Source organism: Neomonachus schauinslandi, chromosome X, assembly GCF_002201575.2.
Source record: "Neomonachus schauinslandi chromosome X, ASM220157v2, whole genome shotgun sequence".
Taxonomy (NCBI): domain Eukaryota; kingdom Metazoa; phylum Chordata; class Mammalia; order Carnivora; family Phocidae; genus Neomonachus; species Neomonachus schauinslandi.
Window position 1 is genome coordinate 95130584 of NC_058419.1, and position 22363 is coordinate 95152946.

Below are 22363 nucleotides of genomic sequence, written 5' to 3' on the forward strand. Positions count from 1 at the left end.
GAAAAAAATTGTGACCTTGAAATGATAATAATTAATGTATTTTACACATATTAGAAACCAAAATGATTTCAAAAATATTTGATTTAATAAGGACCTTTATTATTAAGCTATGAGGGATTACCTCACCTTTATAAGGAATTACTCTATAGTAATTCATGGAAGCATGTTTTCAATTGTATCTGACATAATCAAAACTGCTCACTAAAATATGAAGTAAATAAATGTCACCTTGAGCTTTGTATAACTGATCTGAGGCCCATAAACTATTTAGAATTCTATTTGTTTCATATTGGATTTCCATTCCTCAATAAAATGCAATCTCTATAGAGTTATTAAAAATAAATAAAAATAAAAGTAGGAATTGTGGGGGCACCTGGGTGACTCGGTTAAGTGTCCGACTCTTGGTTTCAGCTCAGGTCATGATCTCAGGGTCTTGAGACTGAGCCCCGTGTCAGGCTCCTCACTCAGTTGGGAGTCTGCTTCTCTCCCTCTCCCTCTGCCAGTCCTCCTGATCATGCTCTCTCTCTCTCTCTCTCAAATAAATAAATACCTCTTAAAAAAAATAAAACTAGAAATTGTGATTGGGTTACCCCTATGTATCAGCATCAAACCTGGTACCAGACATGTAGGAAGAGCTCAACCATGTAAATATAAATGGTCATATCTCAAGGGCACATGGTATTAGCCAAATGACAAAGTATTCTCCACTGTCCATCGCTGACCCGCTGCTTTGCCTTGACCAAACTTTAGTCAGCCTTCTATGTTTCCTACGGGCCCCTGTGCTCTGTTTGTCCCCAAGCCTGAGCAAGCACAAATAAAGTGGAACGTGCCTCTTTCCTTGACTTCTCCTCGGAATCCGCTTACCACAGGACGATCCTTTTCCTATCAGTCGCCACCAGTCATTGTCCTTTCCTTGTCCAGCTTTCCCTCCAGAGTCTGCTTATCTCTCCTTGTCCCACCTTTAGCTTTTCCTGTTTGATTTTGAAATGCTTGCAGATTTCTGAGATCTGCGGTCTCCAACTCTTTCAAGAGTCCCTTTCTCTCCCTTGCAATAATCATTTTGAATAAAAGCCTCTCCTTACTAAGTCCTAATTTCTTTTTCTTTCACTTAAGTTTTCCAGGGGGTAGTTTAAATATCAAAACTTCCCTAGAAAGGAAAATCAACTACTAAAAATATATTTATGTCTTATAAAAAAAGATTAAGTGGATTACAACAATACTCTTTTAGATAAATTTTTCTCCTTCCATGAAATAATTTTATCTATTAAATAGAACTTACTTTCCAAGGTCACATTGTATTTCTGGTACTGTGGTTGATTTCGGTAACTCAGTAGTTAATCTCAGTAAATACCAGAACTCAAGAGCCACATCAGGCTGAAAAATAACGCTGGTGGAGAAAAATATACAAAATCTTGTCAGTGGTTTTAGTTTGTGTAATAAAATTGGCAGAAAAAAATCCTAAATAGGTGGTTTCAAATACAATATTTGACAACTGCTCTGTGATGCATTCTACTTCTGTTGTAGATATATTTTTAAATTTTTCATTTTTGGTGAGAAGATCATTATTCAGAAAAAACATCATCATTAATATCTGTTTAATAAATGTTTGTTGAGTGAATAAAAATATTTAAATGTTAATGAATTCAAATGTCTTACAGGAGCAATAACAAGAAAAGTCCTGCTTTCTGTGATTAAATCCAATTTAGTTCATTGAATTAACCACCTGTATATTTTCACGTGAAGGCATTCAAGTGACATGCAACTCTGGAGACCTTCCTTTATTATCAGCATGTGCTCACTTTTGGGGGAAACAGAGACAGAACCTGTGACCATCTAAAAGTATAACTGGAAAAAATAAATAAATAAAATTATAACTGGGCTGGTATCTCAGCTCTGCCATCTTTTATTTAAGTAGACTCGAACAAGTCACTTAAAATCATTTTGAAGGCTTTATTTCAAAGGATCAACAATAAAATATAATGCCACACTCAAACCATACCTTTCATCTCTACAGCCTGTAGTCGCTGGAGAATACTGTAGGACATAGTTGATACACTCTAGAGGGTGCAGTTTAAGTTGCTTAAATCCATTAAGGGCAGCATTGGATAACTGCACATCTAAATGAATCATTTTCTCTTTTGGATTAGAGAGAGGTATTTCAATGTAAATGCTCTCCTAGAATTACAGAACAAATACAAAATCAGCTCCTAGTATCAGCATAGAGTGAGTCATTGTTCTATAAAAGCAAATGCAAAGAAAACTTTTACACAACATAAGGCCATTTGTTTTATTTTTCCCCTTGATCCACTGTTAAATATATCTCACTTACTTTTAATCTCTTATATGTTTTTCTTGACTAGTCTTGGTAAATGGCATTTTTTTCAACAACAAATACTTTTTTTTTTATTCTTATGTTAATCCCCATACATTACATCATTAGTTTTAGATGTAGTGTTCCATGATTCATTGTTTGTGCATAACACCCAGTGCTCCATGCAGAATGTGCCCTCCTCAATACCCACCACCAGGCTAACCCATCCTCCCACCCCCCCTCCCCTCTAGAACCCTCAGTTTGTTTTTCAGAGTCCATCGTCTCTCATGGTTCCTCTACCCCTCCGATTTCCCCCGCTTCATTCTTCCCCTCCTGCTACCTTCTTCTTCTTCTTTTTTTTTTCTTAACATATATTGCATTATTTGTTTCAGAGGTACGGATCTGAGATTCAACAGTCTTGCACAATTCACAGCGCTTACCAGAGCACATACCCTCCCCAGTGTCTATCACCCAGTCACCCCATCCCTCCAACCCCACCCCCCACTCCAGCAAACCTCAGTTTGTTTCCTGCGATTAAGAATTCCTCATATCAGTGAGATCATATGATACATGTCTTTCTCTGATTGACTTATTTCGCTCAACATAATACCCTCCACAATAGCCAAACTGTGGAAAGAGCCAAGATGTCCATTGACAGATGAATGGATAAAGAAGATGTGGTATATATACACAATGGAATATTATGCAGCCATCAAAAGGAATGAGATCTTGCCATTTGCAACGACGTGGATGGAACTGGAGGGTATTATGTTGAGCGAAATAAGTCAATCAGAGAACAACAAATACTTTTAAGACATCCATCTAGCTAAATGCTAAGGAAAGTGTAAAATTACATTTAAAATATAGTTTTATTCAATACCATTATTACCATGAGGTCCATTTGTCAATGTTTTCTCTAGCTGTGGTACTCAAACTTTAGCATGCATAAGAATCATCTGCAGAGGTTGCTAAAATATAGATTACTGGCCCCCTGCCCCAAAGACTCTGATTCAATAGTTCTGGGATGGGGCCTGATAATATATATTTCTAAAAAGTTCTGCTGATCCAGAGGACACACTTTAAGTATCTCTATATATCAGCATCAAGTACTAGGGAAAATCTGAACTAAGAAAAATTCTGTTGATAATACAACTAATTTCTTGTTTAGATTCTTTCCTTCCATTCTGGTTTCTGCTGTCCTGCCCCCCTAGCTACATCCACTCAGCCCTGGAAGGCACTCTTCATGTTCCAAGACATTTCCTGATCCCCATTCTGGCTGATGACTTATATTTCATCCCATTACAGCCACGATCTCCACTAGAGTAAAAGCCATTAATTGAAACAAAAGTGTTAAAAGGTGATGAATAGACAGGACATATCTCAATCTCGAACAAATTTGAGTTGTCTATAATGCCTTAACCTAATGAAATGGAAAATGTTGGGCATTTCAGTCATAATTCAAAATTTGGTAATGGACATACTTCAGGACTTGGAAGTATTTTGAAACTTAACACATTACAGGAATGACAAAAACAACCAAGCTGGTAGGGACAGGTGGTGATGGGGAGAGAGTTATTCATAAAACATATCTTTAAGATAGACATTACAGCTTCACCCAAGGAATGAACATTTGCTTGATTACCGATATATAAATAAATGAGTGTATTTAGGGGAATGGAAATAGCATTGAGTATGGTGAACAACATCTGGTAAGGAGAGATGAAAAACAAGAATATATACAAATTTATAATTAAATCAGGATATCATTTATTACAAATCAGATTTAATTATAAATGCATTGGAAAATGGCTATCTACGATAGTTTCAGGAGATATTAGAATCATGGATTCCTAAAATATATGGGCATTTAAATTGCTATAGTAAAATAACTAATGCTCATGATTATAAAGAAGGAAAAATAAAAATATAAAATGCAAAAAACCAATAATGACATTTGACACAGTTTATCATTTCCTAGGCAATCTGAAGTATTTCATGAGACTGTTATAGAATTTAGCCTCCTAGGAAGTTTCTAAGGGTCAAACAAATCAACAACTAAACCATATGCCAGGATAACATATACCAACAACCATATATTGGACTAGAAACTTTGCCCGGGTCTTTAGACAGAAAACTGAAATGTGATGTCTTTGGGCCAAACACAGATATTTCTCAGAGAAGGTCAGTGTCAGTTTAAAACAATGCTGTAGCTTATTCTTCACAGAAGTAAAAATAGTAGGATCTAAACCAGTGATTTTCAAAATGATTTCATCATAACCTAGAGTAATTCATTTTAATTTTTTTAAAGATTTTATTTATTTATTTGACAGAGAGAGAGATCACAAGTAGGCAGAGAGGCAGGCAAAAAGAGAGGGAAGCAGGCTCCCTGCTGAGCAGAGAGCCTGATGCCGGGCTTGATCCCAGGAGCCTGAGATCATGACCTGAGCCGAAGTCAGACGCCTAACTGACTGAGCCACCCAGGCATCCCTAGAGTAATTCACTGTACATCACAATGTGGCCCATATACACATACCGCTGGAAAAAAAGATTCACATAACAATCCCTACTCTTCCCACATGTGACGTTCTCTGATGCTTTCTATTCTCTTATATTCTATTCTATTTCTTAAAAAAAAAAAAAGAATGCTCGTTTTGACCCACTCACCTTTTTTTGAGACCTATACATTGAAAAACTCTGGCCTAAAGAGGAATGAAGTACTGGAATATCGAATCGCTTTATGTCTCATCACATATAGACTTTGAACACAAAGTAAAACAAAACCACTTTCAATCTACTGTGATCGCTGCAAACTATAAGCCACATAACAGAAGCATGCCCCAGTGTTAAAAATGTGTGAGGACATTCTACGGTTGGCCTAATCTTAAGAGATGAAAATGAGGATGGCGGGGCGCCTGGGTGGCTCAGTGGTTAAGCCTCTGCCTTCAGCTCAGGTCGTGATCCCAGGGTCCTGGGATCAAGCCCCACATCGGGCTCCCTGCTCAGCGGGAAGCCTGCTTCTCCCTCTCCCACTCCCCCTGCTTGTGTTCCCTCTCTCGCTGTCTCTCTCTCTGTCAAATAAATAAATAAAATCTTTAAAAAAAAAAAAGAAAGAAAGAAAATGAGGATGGCAGCTCTGGGGCACTTGCGTAACAGCCTCTCTTTGACACATCCATGGCAAATATCACTACTTGATCACTTCACTCTTATCCATTAGGTCTGGACACCCCCTCCAAATCAAGCAACCTTCCAGAGAGCAATCGTTAATTGCTCCGAACCACCTGCACTAAAGCAGGACTGTGGTCTCTAGGGAAAGCTGGCAATGGAATTCTCTGGGGCCTCAAAACCAGCAATAGACTCAATAGAAATGAATGTTTCGTTATAGTAAAAAGATTTAAGTTTCCAATTAATTAAGAGTGCTGTATTTCTAGTCTGGTAAAATGCATGTCAAATTTAACAACAATATTATAAAAAATAATTTCTAACTTTCATTATAATTTGAATATTTTCTTTCAAGTTTCAATAGATAAAAACCCCTAAATTATACTTTTAAAATATAGTATTGTATGAATAATCTCTTTTAAATATACATCTGCCAAAATACTGTCAAAATTAATTTAGACAAGATTAATTTTCTAACTACATTTCTTAAAGCCATAAAAACTAAATATTTCTTTAAATATTTCATGCACTCAATAAGAGATTTTTGTGGTTCTTCATTTGATGAGATGATCCAAATTTGTAAGTTTATTCTTGAAATACCTCCTTTGTGTTAGCTATATAATCCAAAAATAAATACATAACTATTTTCAACATACGAAACAGAATATATAAAGGAGTCATCTGCAAAAATGGTTAATAGTCTTACTGTCTAAGGCATCCTGCCACCCCATTCCATTTTATGACAAATAACTCTCACTCAATAGGAAGTATAAAGCCAGGTGAATTTCTGTGACTCCCTCTCTCTATAAAAAGTGTGAAATATTTGGCTAGTGTATGTCTTGCCAATGGCATATTCTTCCACTTTGATGAGTGGTTTTATAAGGTTTATTAGAACTAAATGCATATCAATTTGGACTGATTTTGTTTTTGGAAATTCAAGTGAAATAGTAACTTTTTTTTTTTTGTCTTTTGTCTTTACATGGGCTCTTTTGGGTGCAATGATAGACAGCATTCCTTTATAAGGTGTTCAGTATGTTGCCTGGATTGTGTACTTAAGGAATATTTTAGCTAACATAATGACTGCTTAAAGAAATTGCTTCCATTTTTCATAATCCTTTTGTGAAAGGAATAAATTATGTATATTAATCCTGTGGAATATAAGTAAAGATTTTAAAGCATGAAGACGTTCATAAGATGTTGAAATTTAGGACTGAAAAAATTCAAACACTCAGCTAAGATTGGAATATGTTTAAAATATGTACAAACAGATGTATTGAATTTTGCAAATTTTAAACTTTTTCAGAAAAAGTTTGAGTACCTATATTCATTTTAATTCTAAAAAATTTTATTTATTTATTTATTTATTAGAAAGGGAGAGAGGGGGGGAGATTGGGAGGGGCAGAGAGAGAATCTTAAGCAGGCTCCACTCCCAGTGCAGATCCTGACTCGGGGCTTGATCTCATGACCCTGAGATCATGACCTGAGCTGAGATCAAGAGTCAGATGCTTAACTGACTGAGCCACCCAGGCATCCCCCCATATTCATTTTAAAACAAATATAAAATATTTTCAGGGGCACCTGGGTGGCTCAGTTGGTTAAGCATCTGACTTCAGCTCAGGTCATGATCCTGGGGGTCCTGGGGTCAGGCCCCTCATGGGGCTCCGTGCTCAGCAGGGAGTCTGCTTGTCCCTCTCCCTCTACCCCTCCCCCCCAGCTCGTGTGCGCACGCTCTCTCTCATAAATAAATGAATCTTTAAAAAATATTTTCAGCATCTAAGTATAATTTATATTTTTATTATTTTCTTAAAAAAGAAGAAATATTTTGAGACATTTAGAAACAGGTCAGGTCATTCCCCTCTTTCCACTCTCTAGTGGCCTCTAACTGCACATGGAATAAAATCTCTTGTCTTGCCCTCTGAGGTCCTGCAAGACGTGGCCCTGCCGGCACCTCGGACTGAAAGTACCCCCACTACTACCCCCCACCCACTGCCATTTCTGTCCAAGCTCCAGCCTCAGAAGCATCTTTTCTGTTCCTGGAACACTTGGGCTCCTACCTACTACCTCCCGCCCCACGAAGCTCATTTTGTTCTGAGGGCTGGGACATTTGTCATTTGCTCTACCTGGGTGCATTTCCCCAGTCTTCATGTCACAGTCGACATAACACTGAACTATTTTTGTTGGTACAATTATCACTAAATTTAGCTTAGGCATTTATTGTCATGGTGACAGATAAGCCGAACGGACTAAACTTGGTAGCGTATCATCTGAAAACGGTTTCTCTTCCATTACTGATCTCCAAACCTGGCAGGATTTCCCTTTCTCCACCTCGCTGTTTTCTCAGGATAGTTCCCAATGCCAGAGCCGTCTCGTTGTCAGATCTTTAAAGAGGTACAAAATCAATCAACACCTTCATTTCATATCCAATGAATGTTTTTCCTGACCTTTCCTCCTGGCACCCCCTCTCTACCCCCAGGACATGTAGTAATTTTTCGGACTGTTCATGAGGAAGAAGGTGGACGTGACCTGCTCTTTGCAAGCCCCTGCTCTAACTGCCTCTCCTGTAATCACTATGTTAATACAGCTCCTTCAGGTTACAGGATGAAGATGGGATGAAAGGTAAAAGAACAAAGGCCATTTACTTAATTGATACTGATTGGTCTTTTCCAGTTGACTTTCTAGGTCCTTCTCTTTTCCTCTTTCTAGCATTACCCATGTAGACTTTTTCTCCTGGGTTCTTCTCACTTTGCAGAATGTATGTTGAGCAGACCCTTTTAAAATAGCCCAAGCCCAGTCTCCTGGCACTGAGTAGAATCTATTTTGATCTACAAGGTCTTGTCATGTGCCAATGGAAGTGCAGCTGCAGTCACTCTAGGCATTTCCCCTCCATCCATGGTCCAGTCTTTTAGCAAGAACTCAGCAAAATCCAATGGGCATTAAGTTCTCAGTTTTCACTCTTTAAAGAAGCCACTCCCCCTGTCTTTGTGTTCTGGCCAACACATAGAGAGGCTGGACATGGGTGATAGGCTAAAGATTTCTCATCTTTCTTGACATGTCAGAAGTAACATTCCTCCAGCAAAATTCTGTGCTCCTCTTTATAATATGAAGACATCATTGGGCAGGAGCTGTCCAACCAGAGGTAACATTTCCCAAACTCTCTTGCACCCAGGCATAGCCATATGACTAGTTCTCTCTAATAGTATGTGGGTGGAAGTGATGTGTGCCATGTCTGTGATGGCATGGTTAAGAAACCAGTGGAAATTCTTTTCTGTTTCCTTTTTCTTTCTCCATCTATATGCAGGAACTGCTGAGTTCCTAAATGTCGATGGAGCCACAATATGGGAGGAGGCTGGATCACACCATGGCAGACACCAGCCACCAACTGGGAACAAGTGCACCAGAGTGTTGCAATTATTAAGAACTTTTATTGTGTTAGGCCACTGAAATTTTGGAGTTGGTCATGTCAGCTAAAAACACCATAACTAAAACATTTAGAGAGTCCTTAATAAATGGCATAGCAGCACCTTTTATAACATGGAGACAGAATTATTAATGGTTCCCAGGTCCGTGTCTTTACTTGAAAATGTAAGACAACAGAAAAACTTCCCATGAAATATCTTATTTCAATGTTATTTTTGTTTTCTGTCTGACTCCACTAGAATGTTAGCTCCATGTAAATAGGGGTCTGTTTGTAATATTCATCACTGTTCCTCAGCATCTAGAATAGTGCAATGGATACGAGAGACAATAAATACTCGTTAAAGAATAAATGTGCAATTTATAAGAGATGTTAGTGTTTGTATATAAACCCAATGGTTAATGTGTCTGATATTCTGGATACTTTGAACTAAATAATACAGCAACCATTGGTAAAATCTTAGAAGGAGTTTAAAAATGTCAAGTTAACCTAGGTTACCTCCTTTCATGAAAGTTATTGGAAAGGACAGCTCTGAGAAAGACAGTGGGTTAAATTTATCATTTGTTTGCCAGTTCACACCTTCTCTGAACAGAGAAAATTTAATTCACTGAGTATTTGCACTGAAAGCCTCATCATTTCCTATTCTAACTGGGTCAGAGTAAATCAAGGTTATGTTTTTTTGCCCGTAAAAGCTTAATGGAGTCAATGACAATTCAATATGCACTAGCAAGAAGTATTTCCCACCATATCCTCTCCCAGAAGATAATCATGAGTTCATTTTTTTTAAAGATTTTATTTATTTATTTGAGAGAGAGAATGAGAAAGAGCACATGAGAGGGGGGAGGGTCAGAGGGAGAAGCAGACTCCCTGTGGAGCAGGGAGCCCGATGCGGGACTCGATCCAGGGACTCCAGGATCATGACCTGAGCCGAAGGCAGTCGCTTAACCAACTGAGCCACCCAGGCGCCCATATTTCATTTTTTTTTATTTAAAGATTTTATTTATTTATTTGAGAGAGAGAGGGAGATAGCGAGAGAGAGCACAAGCAAGGGGGGCAGAGGGAGAAGCAGGCTCCCTGCTGACATTGGGCTCCATCCCAGGATCCCGGGATGAACCGAAGGCAGACGCTCAACCAACTGAGCCACCCAGGCACCCCCATGAGTTCATCTTAAAGGGATTATTTCTGGGGTGCCTGGCTGGTTCAATCAGTAGAGCATGCAATTCTTGATCTCGGTCATGAGTTCAAGCCCCATGTTGGGTGTGGAGCCTACTTAATTAAAAAAATTAAAGGGGTTATTTCTGAGGTCCAAAACACACAATATTAAGTTAGGCATATTATTGAGGGAATTTTCAATTTTAATTTTATTCCATTTAAAAACATCACCAAGTCAGTAAACAAATTGTACCAAAGAGTATTTTAAAATGTACCATGTAATTCAGAGGAAGTGATAACTAAAGTTTGTCTCAGTAATTTTCCTAAACTAAAAAGTCAGTACCAGCAGTTCAGAACTCAGAGGAAACAGGCAGATAGCTGAAAACTAGAAACACCCTTGTCATTCCTCTGCTACGGCAGCCTATATGCCCGTATACGTAAGGAAATGATGCTTCACACCTCTATATCCAACCTGAGACATACAGAATGCAGACATGCAATCAAGGTGGGCTGCCAATACCAGGCTGGGGGATGATGTGGGAGTGAGGATGTGCTTGCCAGACACTGAGGAGCTGTGAAGGAGTCAGAAACTCCTGTAGAGTCTGTAGGTTTGTTCACATGTTTTCAGACATTTACTATAACCTTGGGGGTAGGGGTGGGGGTGCGGCAGCTATTAAACGCAGTGACAAATAGAAATATATATATATTGCAGGGAATGATCCCTAGGAAGTAGCCTCCTGCTTAACTGTTTAAGATAGGGTCTCTCTCCCTCCGCTTTCTGTATACACACATGCATATGTATATATGTAGAGAGCAAAATGGAGTCTGTCACGTCAAGCAGGAGCCTGTATCAAGCAGCGATGCAAGCAGTTAAGGTACTGCAGCTAGGAGATATTGTGGGGGCCAATGTCAGCTGACACCCCAGAACTGATAACGAGCAGAACCAGAGCAGGTCTGCAGAGACCCAAAACCGACTCCATCCCTTTAAAAAGGGGAGGATTTTGGCAGCAAACTCTTGGACTCTTCAGACATGACCTCTCTATGTCTGACCACTTGAAAAAGGCAGCTGCTGTTGAAGGTTCTGCCCGATGGATCTCAACAGAACTGAGAGCCTTCACTGCTTGAACATAATAAGCGGTAAGTGCCCACAGCCGACTCGGATGGGACCCAGGCCTCACGTCCAACTGCGCACCCACAGACTGACTTCACGTTTGTTTCGTTAACTTCCTACACCCTTCTGTTATCTCATTTGTTGTGTGGCTTGTCTTATGTTCTGCTCTGTGTGCCATGTAAGAAGCCAAGTTTAATCACATGGTGAAATGTCATTGAGTTTGGAATCCTGAACCTGCTTTATAATTATGATTAGCTTTGCTTTGTGATTGATTAAAGCTGACACTGTGGAAAGACACAGCTCGTGTGTGTGCCTTCATAGTGTGCTCATGACTATACATACGTATATACACACATGTACATGTACACATATAGTCTATATTTTATTTTCTCAAGATAAATTCAAAGCAGAATATTAATTTTTTAAAATCAACATCTCATGAGGAAGAAAAATTTCAATATCATGTACAAGATATATGATTTCTCACCCAGAAAAAATAAAGAATATAAAAATACAAAGAAAAGAAGAAAAACAGCAAAATGAGTAAATCAAAATATATATATTTTTATTACGGAGGCTAAAATTTTAAACTAAAAACTTATTGAAAATGGTTGGCAACTCACATATGTTGTTTTGTATCAACTTTTTTATGTTTGACACCGAGGGGATTATTAGTGTTTTTAACTATGCTCCTGAAGGGGAGAAAATCTCGCCATCCTAAGATATGCCTCTTTGGCATATTGATTATTTTAAACTGGTTATTTTTAGGAAACAACAAACACACAAGAAGCTCCTCAGAAAACTAAGCAGGAGTTAATCCTTTTTAAAGAGACATTTACATTTATAAGGGAAATCTGCTTTTGTAAGTGTGTCTCCCACACTGTACCAGGAAGGGGCGGTGGGGGGGATGGGGGGGGTGACTCTAAGTCCCTAGAGACTCTTATCAATAAGAAAAGGCAAAACTTAAATCTGCAGAGCAATATTACCCTTGTTCACTATGCTTTTCCTGGTCACCTCCCATAAAACTGACTCCCCACCCCCAACATTTTGCTTTGTCTTTAGTTGAAGATAGTATTTAGTATTTAAGTGATAGTATTTAAGTATAACTATTTAAGGTGAAGGCTTCTGCCATTTTGGGGAGTTATTCAGTTTCTTGTGTCTCTCCCATGTATAGAAGAAGGAGGCATACATGTTATTAAACATCTGTTTGATTTTCTCCTGTTAATTTGTCTCATGTCAATTTCATTCTTAGACCAGCCAAAATCCTTCAAAGGTATAATAAATGTTTTCCTCCCCAACATTCTTCTCTTACTAACATGAAGAGAGACTTCTAGGTCTCACCATTAACAATACAGTGAATTTTATTAAAGGTTGATTATAAAATGAAAAAATTAGTCAATTGTCACTGACAAAAGAACAAATATTACGGAGGCTATGACTGATCTAAAGCTTAAAGCATAGGTTTTGTTCACACACTTATTTTGTTTTCAGAACACATTTATAACTCATTACTGTGTTGAAATTATTGTCAATAGGAAGATAGTGGATTGCTCTCATCATTCTCACACAGCCAAACTATATGACATACAAGAGATTTTTCAGGCCAAACAAAATGGAATAGCAGATATCACATGTTAAAATTTCCAAGAGAATACTAAATAATTTACACCAAGAGATAATGGACTGCTATCAACCAATTATTGTTTACTATGAATATAATCTGATTTTTGGAACTCACTCTAGGAAGTAACCAAATTTATGTGCCTTGAGGGTATAAACATTTCTCACATGAGCCCTATTTTACAGAGATTCTGACCATCTCTAAGGAAGATGTGAAAACTGGGTTGAATGTAACAAAAGCTGAGATACAGATGGAAAATCAGAGATGGCTTAGTATCTTGAAAGCTCCATTGCTACATCTGATGATCTAAGGTTTAAATAAAATATATCTCAAAAGTTTGGCAAAATAGCAAATGCAATAAAAAATATTAGCTAACAGTATATAGGTAAGGACAACAATTTTAGCATACTTTTGAAAGCATTTAGAAAACTTCTTCAAGAAGTACACAAAGATTTATGTGATGGGATTATTTCAAAGAACCCCTACTATCTCCACCAACTAAACCATCATGTCTGAGAGTTAAAGAGTGCATGTGTTTTTACCTTAGGCAATTACTATTAGAGAGGTAGGAAAACATAATAACTTGGCGACAACATCACTGTCATTAGTAGCCTAAAAGGACTGAGGTAGTCAAAAAAGACTCCCCTTTGCCACCAACCTCAGTTGAAAGTGATCCCTTAGTATAGCACACCTACCTGTAGTGAGAATCAGAGCAATCTGGCAATTCATGGCGCTAAGTTCTGCTCCTGCATTACAATGTAAAACTACTAAATGGAATGGAGGCTCAGGAATTGCATTTTCATCTATGCAGACCTTGGATGTAAATTATTAAATATCTTTATGAAATAACTCTGTTAACTATTCATAATGAAAAATGAGAGCAATAGTGAAATTGGTAATAATCAGAAGAAGTTATGCAAACAAGATGAGTTATACGAATCACATTGTGGTACCAAAACCAGGAAAGGTTTAAAGTAAAAACTGACAGGAAATCAACACAAACTGCATGAGAATTACACAAGTGTTAAAAAAACAAACAAACAAACAAAAACGGGGAGCCTCGCTGGCTCAGTTGGAAGATCATGCGACTCTTGATCTCGGGGTTGTGGGTTCAAGCCCCACACTGGGTGTAGAGATTACCAAAAACTTAAAAATAAATAAACTTAAAAAAACCAAACCAAACCAAACCGAACCAAATTAAAAGTAACCACAGGCCCCAAATGGCATCACTTAGGACAAAATCCCAAAGTGGAGGCTTAATACATAATCTAATTGCAGTTTCAACTCCCCCAGGAATGTAGTCTTAACTGGTCAGTCAGGAATTTTCTGATGGGTGCCAATGAATCTGTCATATACCCTCTCTATCCCTCAAAGGAAGATGAGCTAATCTGCATAAGACCCCTTGCTGTTTACCCTGAGGAAATGTTACCTTGTCTGGAACAATCCTTTTCTTTTGCTAATAAATTTCTTGCCCTATCCTCCATCTATAAAAACCTTTAATTTTGTACAACAAAATTAGAGGCTCCCCTCTACTGGTTGGATGGGATGCTGCCCGATTCATGAATCATTTAATAAAGCCAATTAGATCTTCAAATATACTTGGCTGTACTTTTTTTTTTTAAAGAATGTATTTATTTGTTTTAGAGAGAGAGAGCATGAGTGGGGGGGCAGAGGGAGAGGGAGAGAATCTCAAGCAGACTCCATGCTGAGCACAGAGCCCAATGTGGAGCTCTATACCAGGGCCCTGAGATCATGACCTGAGCTGAAACCAAGAGCTGGATGCTTAACCAATTGCACCAAACAGGTGCCCCACTCGGTTGTATTTTTACTTAACACACAATAATAATGAAATTTATTACATAGGGAGGGGCAAGTCTTTTATGGAAAATGGACAAAGGCCATTATTTGAAAATACATTATTTATGAAAATAATGTATTCCTGAAAGTGTATATGCAAATATTAATTTTAAAAATGAAAACATATTTGAAGTACATTAAAAGAAACAGATTGTGTTTTCTTTTTGCTCAGTCTTCTTACTTATCCACATAAAGTACCCTGATGGTGTATGTTTCCCAGTCTGTGTGACAATCTTTACTATTTAAAGTTGAAAGTTAAAAATCTTAGTTTCTATCAGTTTTGCTTTAAGGGTTAACATCTCTTCCCAAAAGGGGGGCACATTAGATACCATTTCATGAGAAGATGTGAACAGTTGTTTGTCTGTTAGTATCTTAGGATCACATCCTTTTTTTTTTGAGTTGCAGATCTCTACTCATCTCTATACCTATTTTAAATATACAGATAATAAGGGAGCCAACATCTGTCTTTTTTGAGGTGCCACCTCATGGTCCCAATTTCTCCTGGACCCATTTAAAATGTTTTTTTTTCTCCTGCATCCTGATAAAGAGATTTCTGCTAATCTAGTAATCATTCTCCAGAGCAAATAGTTTTAAAGTTATATCATTTAAAAATAACCTATGAGAAAGATTTTATTCTGTACTGATAACAGGGTCACGGAAATGGGACATTTTCATTGAGTGAAATGACACTACCATCATCATATTAAATCATTTTCCACTTAGAAGAGAATGCTTTTGAAAGCTACACTTGAGTGCATCTCAATAGTTTAACCACCCATTTTCTGTGTCTCAGTGGAGATTTACCCAGAAATCAAGTGGGCAAGTAATTGATTTACAGATTTAAAGTATTTTAGTCTTTTTAAAATTTTTTATTCGTTGGAGCAAAAGTTCAAGATTCTAAATAATCAATTTTGTGAAAAATCTATCTGCATGTTTAAAAACGAAAGTAACCTCTATCATCAATTTAAAAATTTGAATACTAACAATAAGAAAATTAAATCAAATTAAAACATGGTTAAGAGCAATTAATTCTGTCCTAATGTTTCATTTAAACCAAGACCCAATATGGGGCACCTGGGTGGCTCAGTTAGTTAAGTGTCTGACTTCAGCTCAAGTCATGATCTCTGAGTCTTGGGATCGAGTTCCACACTGGACTCCAAGCTCAGCAGGGAGTCTGCTTCTCACTCTCCCCCTGCCCCTCTCTCCCCTGCTCACACACTCTCTCTGTCAAATAAATAAATAAAATCTTAAAAAAACCCCACAAAGAGGGGCGCCTGGGTGGCTCAGTTGGTTAAGCAACTGCCTTCAGCTCAGGTCATGATCCCAGGGTCCTGGGATCGAGTCCCGCATCGGGCTCCCTGCTCTGCAGGGAGCCTGCTTCTCCCTCTCCCACTCCCCCTGCTTGTGTTCCCTCTCTCGCTGTGTCTCTCTCTGTCAAATAAATAAATAAAAATCTTAAAAAAAAAAACCCACAAAGATTCAATATTTAACTTTATTAAATAATAATAATAATAATGAACATGGATTTAGTAACACTTTAGTAATTCACATAAGACAATCCTATTCTTAGTCACTATTATTTAAAATGCCAAATCTGGGAGATGTGGGAGAAGATGGCAGAGGAGTAGGGGACCCTATTCCAACTGGTCCCCTGACTGAGCTGGATATCTACAAGACCACTCTGAACACCCATGATATCAGCCTGAGATGTAAGAAGATATATCTGAATCTCTACAAACAGAATATCATAGGCGGTTGGTTTCGAGGTATGAAGCGAGGAGCCGTGATTCCACAGGCAGATACCGGAAGATAAACGGATGGGGGGGAGCCGTGGGGATACCGCATCGCTGGTGAGTGAAAGCCTCCCCCGCTGGGGATGGAGCACAGACTCGCAGACTGGTAGCAGTGGGGAAAGGACATTAGGGAAGCCCCCTGGATGGAAAGCCAGAGCGGCAGACTGCGTGTGTGAACTGGGGGTGGCTGGTGGTTTTAGAAGCACAAAGGGTAGATGCCCCGACCCGGAGGTGAGGACTGGGAGTGCTGCTGAGGGGACCACAACCCAGGATGCTGCAATTTTTAGCAGCACAGACAGAAATAGAGATAGTGTGGCCTGGAGAGCTCACTGAAGAACAGACTGTGATCTCTCTGTTCTGAGGCAGAGGGTTGGAAATGGTCTCTTCTGCTCTGACTCTCCAAAAAGACACAGAGACCTGCCAGGGAAAGCCAACAGAGAACAAAAGCACCCCAAAACTGGTTTTCACTGAGCCCATCCCCCAACACACACAGTGGGCAGGGCAACTCTGCACAAACAGGGTTGCCTGAGTAACAGCGTGGCAGGCCCCTCCCCCAGGAGACAGGCTGGGAGAACAAGAGGCTAACAACCTAAGGTCCCTATAAAACAGGTGCATCTTGCTTGGGTTGTGGTCAGTAATTTGGACTCTGTACATTCCCTCAACCACCCCTCAGCAGAATGACTAGGAGGAGGAACCCCCAAAATAGGAAAGACTCACAGACTGTGACTTCTGCCACACATTAACAAATGGATACAGATATAACCAAGATTGTGGGAAATGGACTTCAGGGTAACAGTTATGAAGACGATAGCTAGAATGGAGAAATTGATTAATGGCAACATGGAGTCTCTAAGGGCAGAACTGAAAGCTGAACTGGCAGAACTTAAAAATGCTATAAATGAGATCCAATCTAATCTAGATACTCTAACAGCTATGGTAAATGAGGCAGAAAAACGAGTTAGTAAACTAGAAGACCAATTGATAGAAAAGAAGGAAAAAGAGGAGGCCTGAGAGAAACAGCTCAAACTCCATGAAAACAGAATTAGAGAAGTAAGTGACACCATGAAACGTTCCAATGTCAGAATTATTGGGATGCCTGAGGGGGTGGGGAGAGAGAGAGGACTAGAAAATATATTTGAGCAAATCATAGCTGAGAACTTCCCTAATCTGGGGGATGAAATAAACATTTGTGCCCTAGAGGCAGAGAGGACCCCTCCCAAGATCAAGGAAAACAGACCAACACCCCAGCATGTAATAGTAAAACTCACAAATCTTAGAACCAAGGAAACCATCTTAAGGGTAGTTAGGGGAAAGAGATTCCTTACATACAGAGGGAGGAACATCAGAATAATGTCAGACCTATCCACAGAGACCTGGCAAGCCAGAAAGGCCTGGGAAGACATATTGAGGATACTAAATGAGAATAACATGCAGCCAAAAATACTTTATCTGGCAAGGCTGTCATTTAGAGTGGATGGAGAGATGCAGAGCTTCCAAGACTGGCAGAAACAGAAAGAATATATGACCACTAAGCCAGCCCTGCAAGAAATATTAAGGGGGGTTCTATAAAAGGAAAAAAGACCCCAAAAGTGATATAGAAAAGAAATTTACATAGACAATCTATAGAAACAAGGACTTCACACATGCAACATGATGACAATAAATTCATATCTTTCAATAATCACTCTCAACGTGAATGGCCGAAATGCTCCCATAAAACGGCATAGGGTTGCAGATTGGATAAAAAGACAGGACCCATCCATATGCTGTCTACAACAGACTCATTTTGAACCTAAACATACGTCCAGACTGAAAGTGAAGGGATGGAGATCCATCTTCCATGCCAATGGACCTCAAAAGAAAGCTGGGGTAGCAATTCTTATATCAGACAAATTCGATTTTAAACTAAAGACTGTAGTTAGAGACACAGAAGGACACTATATCATTCTTAAAGGGACTATCGAACAAGAAGATCTAACAATTGTAAATATCTATGCCCCCAACATGGGAGCAGTCATGTTAACCAAACTAAAGAGTCATATTGATAATATTATGTTAATTGTAGGAGACCTCAATACTCCACTCTCAGCAAAAGACAGATCATCTAAGCAGAAAATCAACAAAGAAACAAGAGCTTTGAATGACACACTGCACCAGATGGACCTCATAGATCTATACAGAACATTCCACCCTAAAACAACAGAATACTCATTCTTCTTGAGCGCACACGGAACTTTCTCCAGAACAGACCACATACTGGGTCACAAATCAGGTCCCAACCAACACCAAAAGAATGAGATTATTCCCTGCATATTCTCAGACCACAATGCTCTAAAACTGGGACTCAATCACAAGAAAAAATTTGGAAGAAATTCAAACACTTGCAAGCTAAAGACCACTCTGCTCAAGAATGTTTGGGTCAACCAGGAAATCAAAGAAGAACTTAAACAGTTCACAGAAACCAATGAGAACGAAAACACATTGGTCCAAAATCTATGGGATACTGCAAAGGCGGTCCTAAGAGGGAAATACATAGCCATCCAAGCCTCACTCAAAAAAAAGCAGAAAAATCCCGAATTCACCAACTAACTTTACACCTTAAAGAACTGGAGAAAAAGCAACAAACAATACCTAAGCCAAACATTAGAAGAGAAATAATTAAGATTAGAGCAGACATCAGTGAATTAGAAACCAGAAACACAGATCAGATCAACGAAATTGGAAGCTGGTTCTTTGAAAGAATAAGGTCGATAAACCACTGGCCAGACTTATCCAAAAGAAAAGAGAAAGGACCCAAATTAATAAAACTATGAATGAAAGAGGAGAGATCACGACTAATACCAAGGAAATAGAAACAATTATTAGAAATATTATCAACAACTATATGCCAATAAATTGAGCAATCTGGAGGAAGTGGATGCCTTCCTGGAAACCTATAAATTACCAAGACGGAAACAGGAAGAAATTGACAACCTGAATAGGCCAATAACCAGTAACGAGACTGAAGCAGTGATCAAAGAAGATTTCAAAGAAGAAATAATACCTATTCTTCTGAAGCTGTTTCAAAAAATAGAAACAGAAGGAAAGCTTCCAGACTCATTCTATGGGGTGAGCATAACCTTAATCCCCAAACCAGGCAAAAACCCCAACAGAAAGGAGAATTTCAGACCGATATCCCTGATGAATATGGATTCCAAAATTCTCAACAAAATCCTAGCTAATAGGATCCTACAATACATTAAAAGGATCATCCATCACGACAAAGTGGGATTTATCCCTGGGATGCAAGGGTGGTTCAACATTCACAAAGCAATCAATGTGACAGAGCACATTAATAAGAGGAGAGAGAAGAACCATATGGTCCTCTCAATTGATGCAGAAAAAGCATTTGACAAAATACAGCATCCTTTCCCAATTAAAACTCTTCATTTGTTTCTTTAAAGATTTTTATTTATTTATTTGACAAAGAGAGACACAGCGAGAGAGGGAACACAAGCAGGGGGAGAGGGAGAAGCAGGCTTCCCGCTGAGCAGGGAGCCCGATGTGGGGCTCGATCCCAGGACTCTGGGATCATGACCTGAGCTGAAGGCAGACGCTTAATGACTGAGCCACCCAGGCGCCCCCAAACTCTTCAGAGTATAGGGATAGAGGGAACATTCCTCAAGTTCATAAAATCCATCTATGAAAAACTCACAGTAAATATCATCCTCAATGGGGAAAAGGTGAGAGCTTTTCCCTTAAGATCAGGAACAAGACAAGGATGCCCACTCTCGCCACTATTGTTCAACATAGTACTAGAAGTCCTAGCCACAGCAATCAGACAACAAAAAGAAATAAAAGGTATTCAAATTGGCAAAGAAGAAGTCAAACTCTCTCTCTTTGCAGATGACAGGATACTTTATGTGGAAAATCCAAAGGACTCCACCCCCAAATTACTAGAACTCATCCAGCAATTCAGTAATGTGGCAGGATACAAAATCAATGCACAGAAATCAGTTGCTTTCTTATACACTAACAATTCAACTGTAGAAAGAGAAATTAGAGAATCGATTCTTTTCACAATAGCACCAAAAACCATAAGATACCTCGGAATAAATCTAACCAAAGAGGTAAAGGATGTATACTCTAGGAACTATAGAACACTCCTGAAAGAAATTGAAGAAGACATAAAAAGATGGAAAAACATTCCATGCTCATGGATCAGAAGAATAAACATTGTTAAAATGTCTATGCTACCCAGAGTAATCTATACCTTCAACGCCACCCCGATCAAAATTCCAATGACATCTTTCAAAGTGCTGGAACAAAGAATCCTAAAATTTGTATGGAGTCAGAAAAGACCCCGAATTGCCAAGGAAATGTTGAAAAAGAAAAATAACGCTGGGGGCATCATATTGCCTGATTTCAAGCTATATTATAAAGCTGTGATCAACCCAAAACCATAAGATACCTAGGAATAAATCTAACCAAAGAGACAAAGGATCTGTACTCAGAAAACTATAAAATACTCATGAAAGAAATTGAGGAAGACACAAAGAAATGGAAAAACGTTCCATGCTCATGGATTGGAAGAACAAATATTGTGAAGATGTCAATGCTACCTAGAGCAATCTACACATTCAATGCAATCCCCATCAAAATACCATCCACTTTTTTCAAAGAAATGGAACAAATAATCCTAAAATTTGTATGGAACCAGAAAAGACCCCGCATAGCCAGAGGAATGTTGAAAAAGAAAAGCAAAGCCGGCGGCATCACAATTCCGGACTTCCAGCTCTATTACAAAGCTGTCATCATCAAGACAGCATGGTACTGGCACAAAAACAGACACATAGATCAATGGAACAGAATAGAGAGCCCAGAAATGGACCCTCAACTCTATGGTCAACTCATCTTTGACAAAGCAGGAAAGAATGTCCAATGGAACAAAGACAGTCTTTTCAACAAATGGTGTTGGGAAAATTGGATAGCCACATGCAGAAGAATGAAACTGGACCATTTCCTTACACCACACACAAAAATAGACTCCAAATGGTTGAAAGACCTCAATGTGAGACAGGAGTCCATCAAAATCCTAAAGGAGAACACAGGCAGCAACCTCTTTGACCTCAGCCGAAGCAACTTCTTCCTAGAAACATCGCCAAAGGCAAGGGAGGCAAGGGCAAAAATGAACTATTGGGACTTCATCAAGATAAAAAGCTTTTGCAAAGCAAAGGAAACAGTCAACAAAACCAAAAGACAACCAACAGAATGGGAGAAGATATTTGCAAATGACATATCAGATAAAGGGCTAGTATCCAAAATCTATAAAGAACTCATCAAACTCAACACCCAAAGAACAAAGAATCCAATCAAGAAATGGGCAGAAGACATGAAAAGACATTTTTCCAAAGAAGACATCCAAATGGCCAACAGACACATGAAAAAGTGCTCAATATCGCTCGGCATCAGGGAAATCCAAATCAAAACCTCAATGAGATACCACCTCACACCTGTCAGAATGGCTAAAATTAACAAGTCAGGAAATGACAGATGTTGGCGGGGATGCGGAGAAAGGGGAACCCTCCTACACTGTTGGTGGGAATGCAAGCTGGTGCAGCCACTCTGGAAAACTGTATGGAGGTTCCTCAAAAAGTTGAAAATAGAGCTACCATATGATCCAGCAATTGCACTACTGGGTATTTACCCCAAAGATACAAAAGTAGGGATCCGAAGGGGTACGTGCACCCCGATGTTTATAGCAGCAATGTCCACAATAGCCAAACTGTGGAAAGAGCCAAGATGTCCATCAACAGATGAATGGATAAAGAAGATTTGGTATATATATACAATGGAATATTATGCAGCCATCAAAAGGAATGAGATCTTGCCATTTGCAACGACGTGGATGGAACTGAAGGGTATTATGTTGAGTGAAATAAGTCAAACAGAGAAAGACATGTAT

General features: G+C 38.8%; 1 protein-coding gene across 1 annotated transcript in view; it reads right to left on the minus strand.

Moving 5' to 3' along the window:
* The window catches only part of CFAP47 (cilia and flagella associated protein 47), a 506331-nt gene that overhangs the window by 124189 nt on the left and 359779 nt on the right, over window positions 1-22363 (minus strand). Inside the window, exons 52-53 of the mRNA XM_021681266.1 lie at window positions 2000-2175; window positions 1280-1387 (exon numbers count right to left, since the gene is read on the minus strand). Coding sequence (XP_021536941.1) covers window positions 1280-1387; window positions 2000-2175 — 284 coding nt within the window. The remainder of the gene's footprint in view (window positions 1-1279; window positions 1388-1999; window positions 2176-22363) is intronic.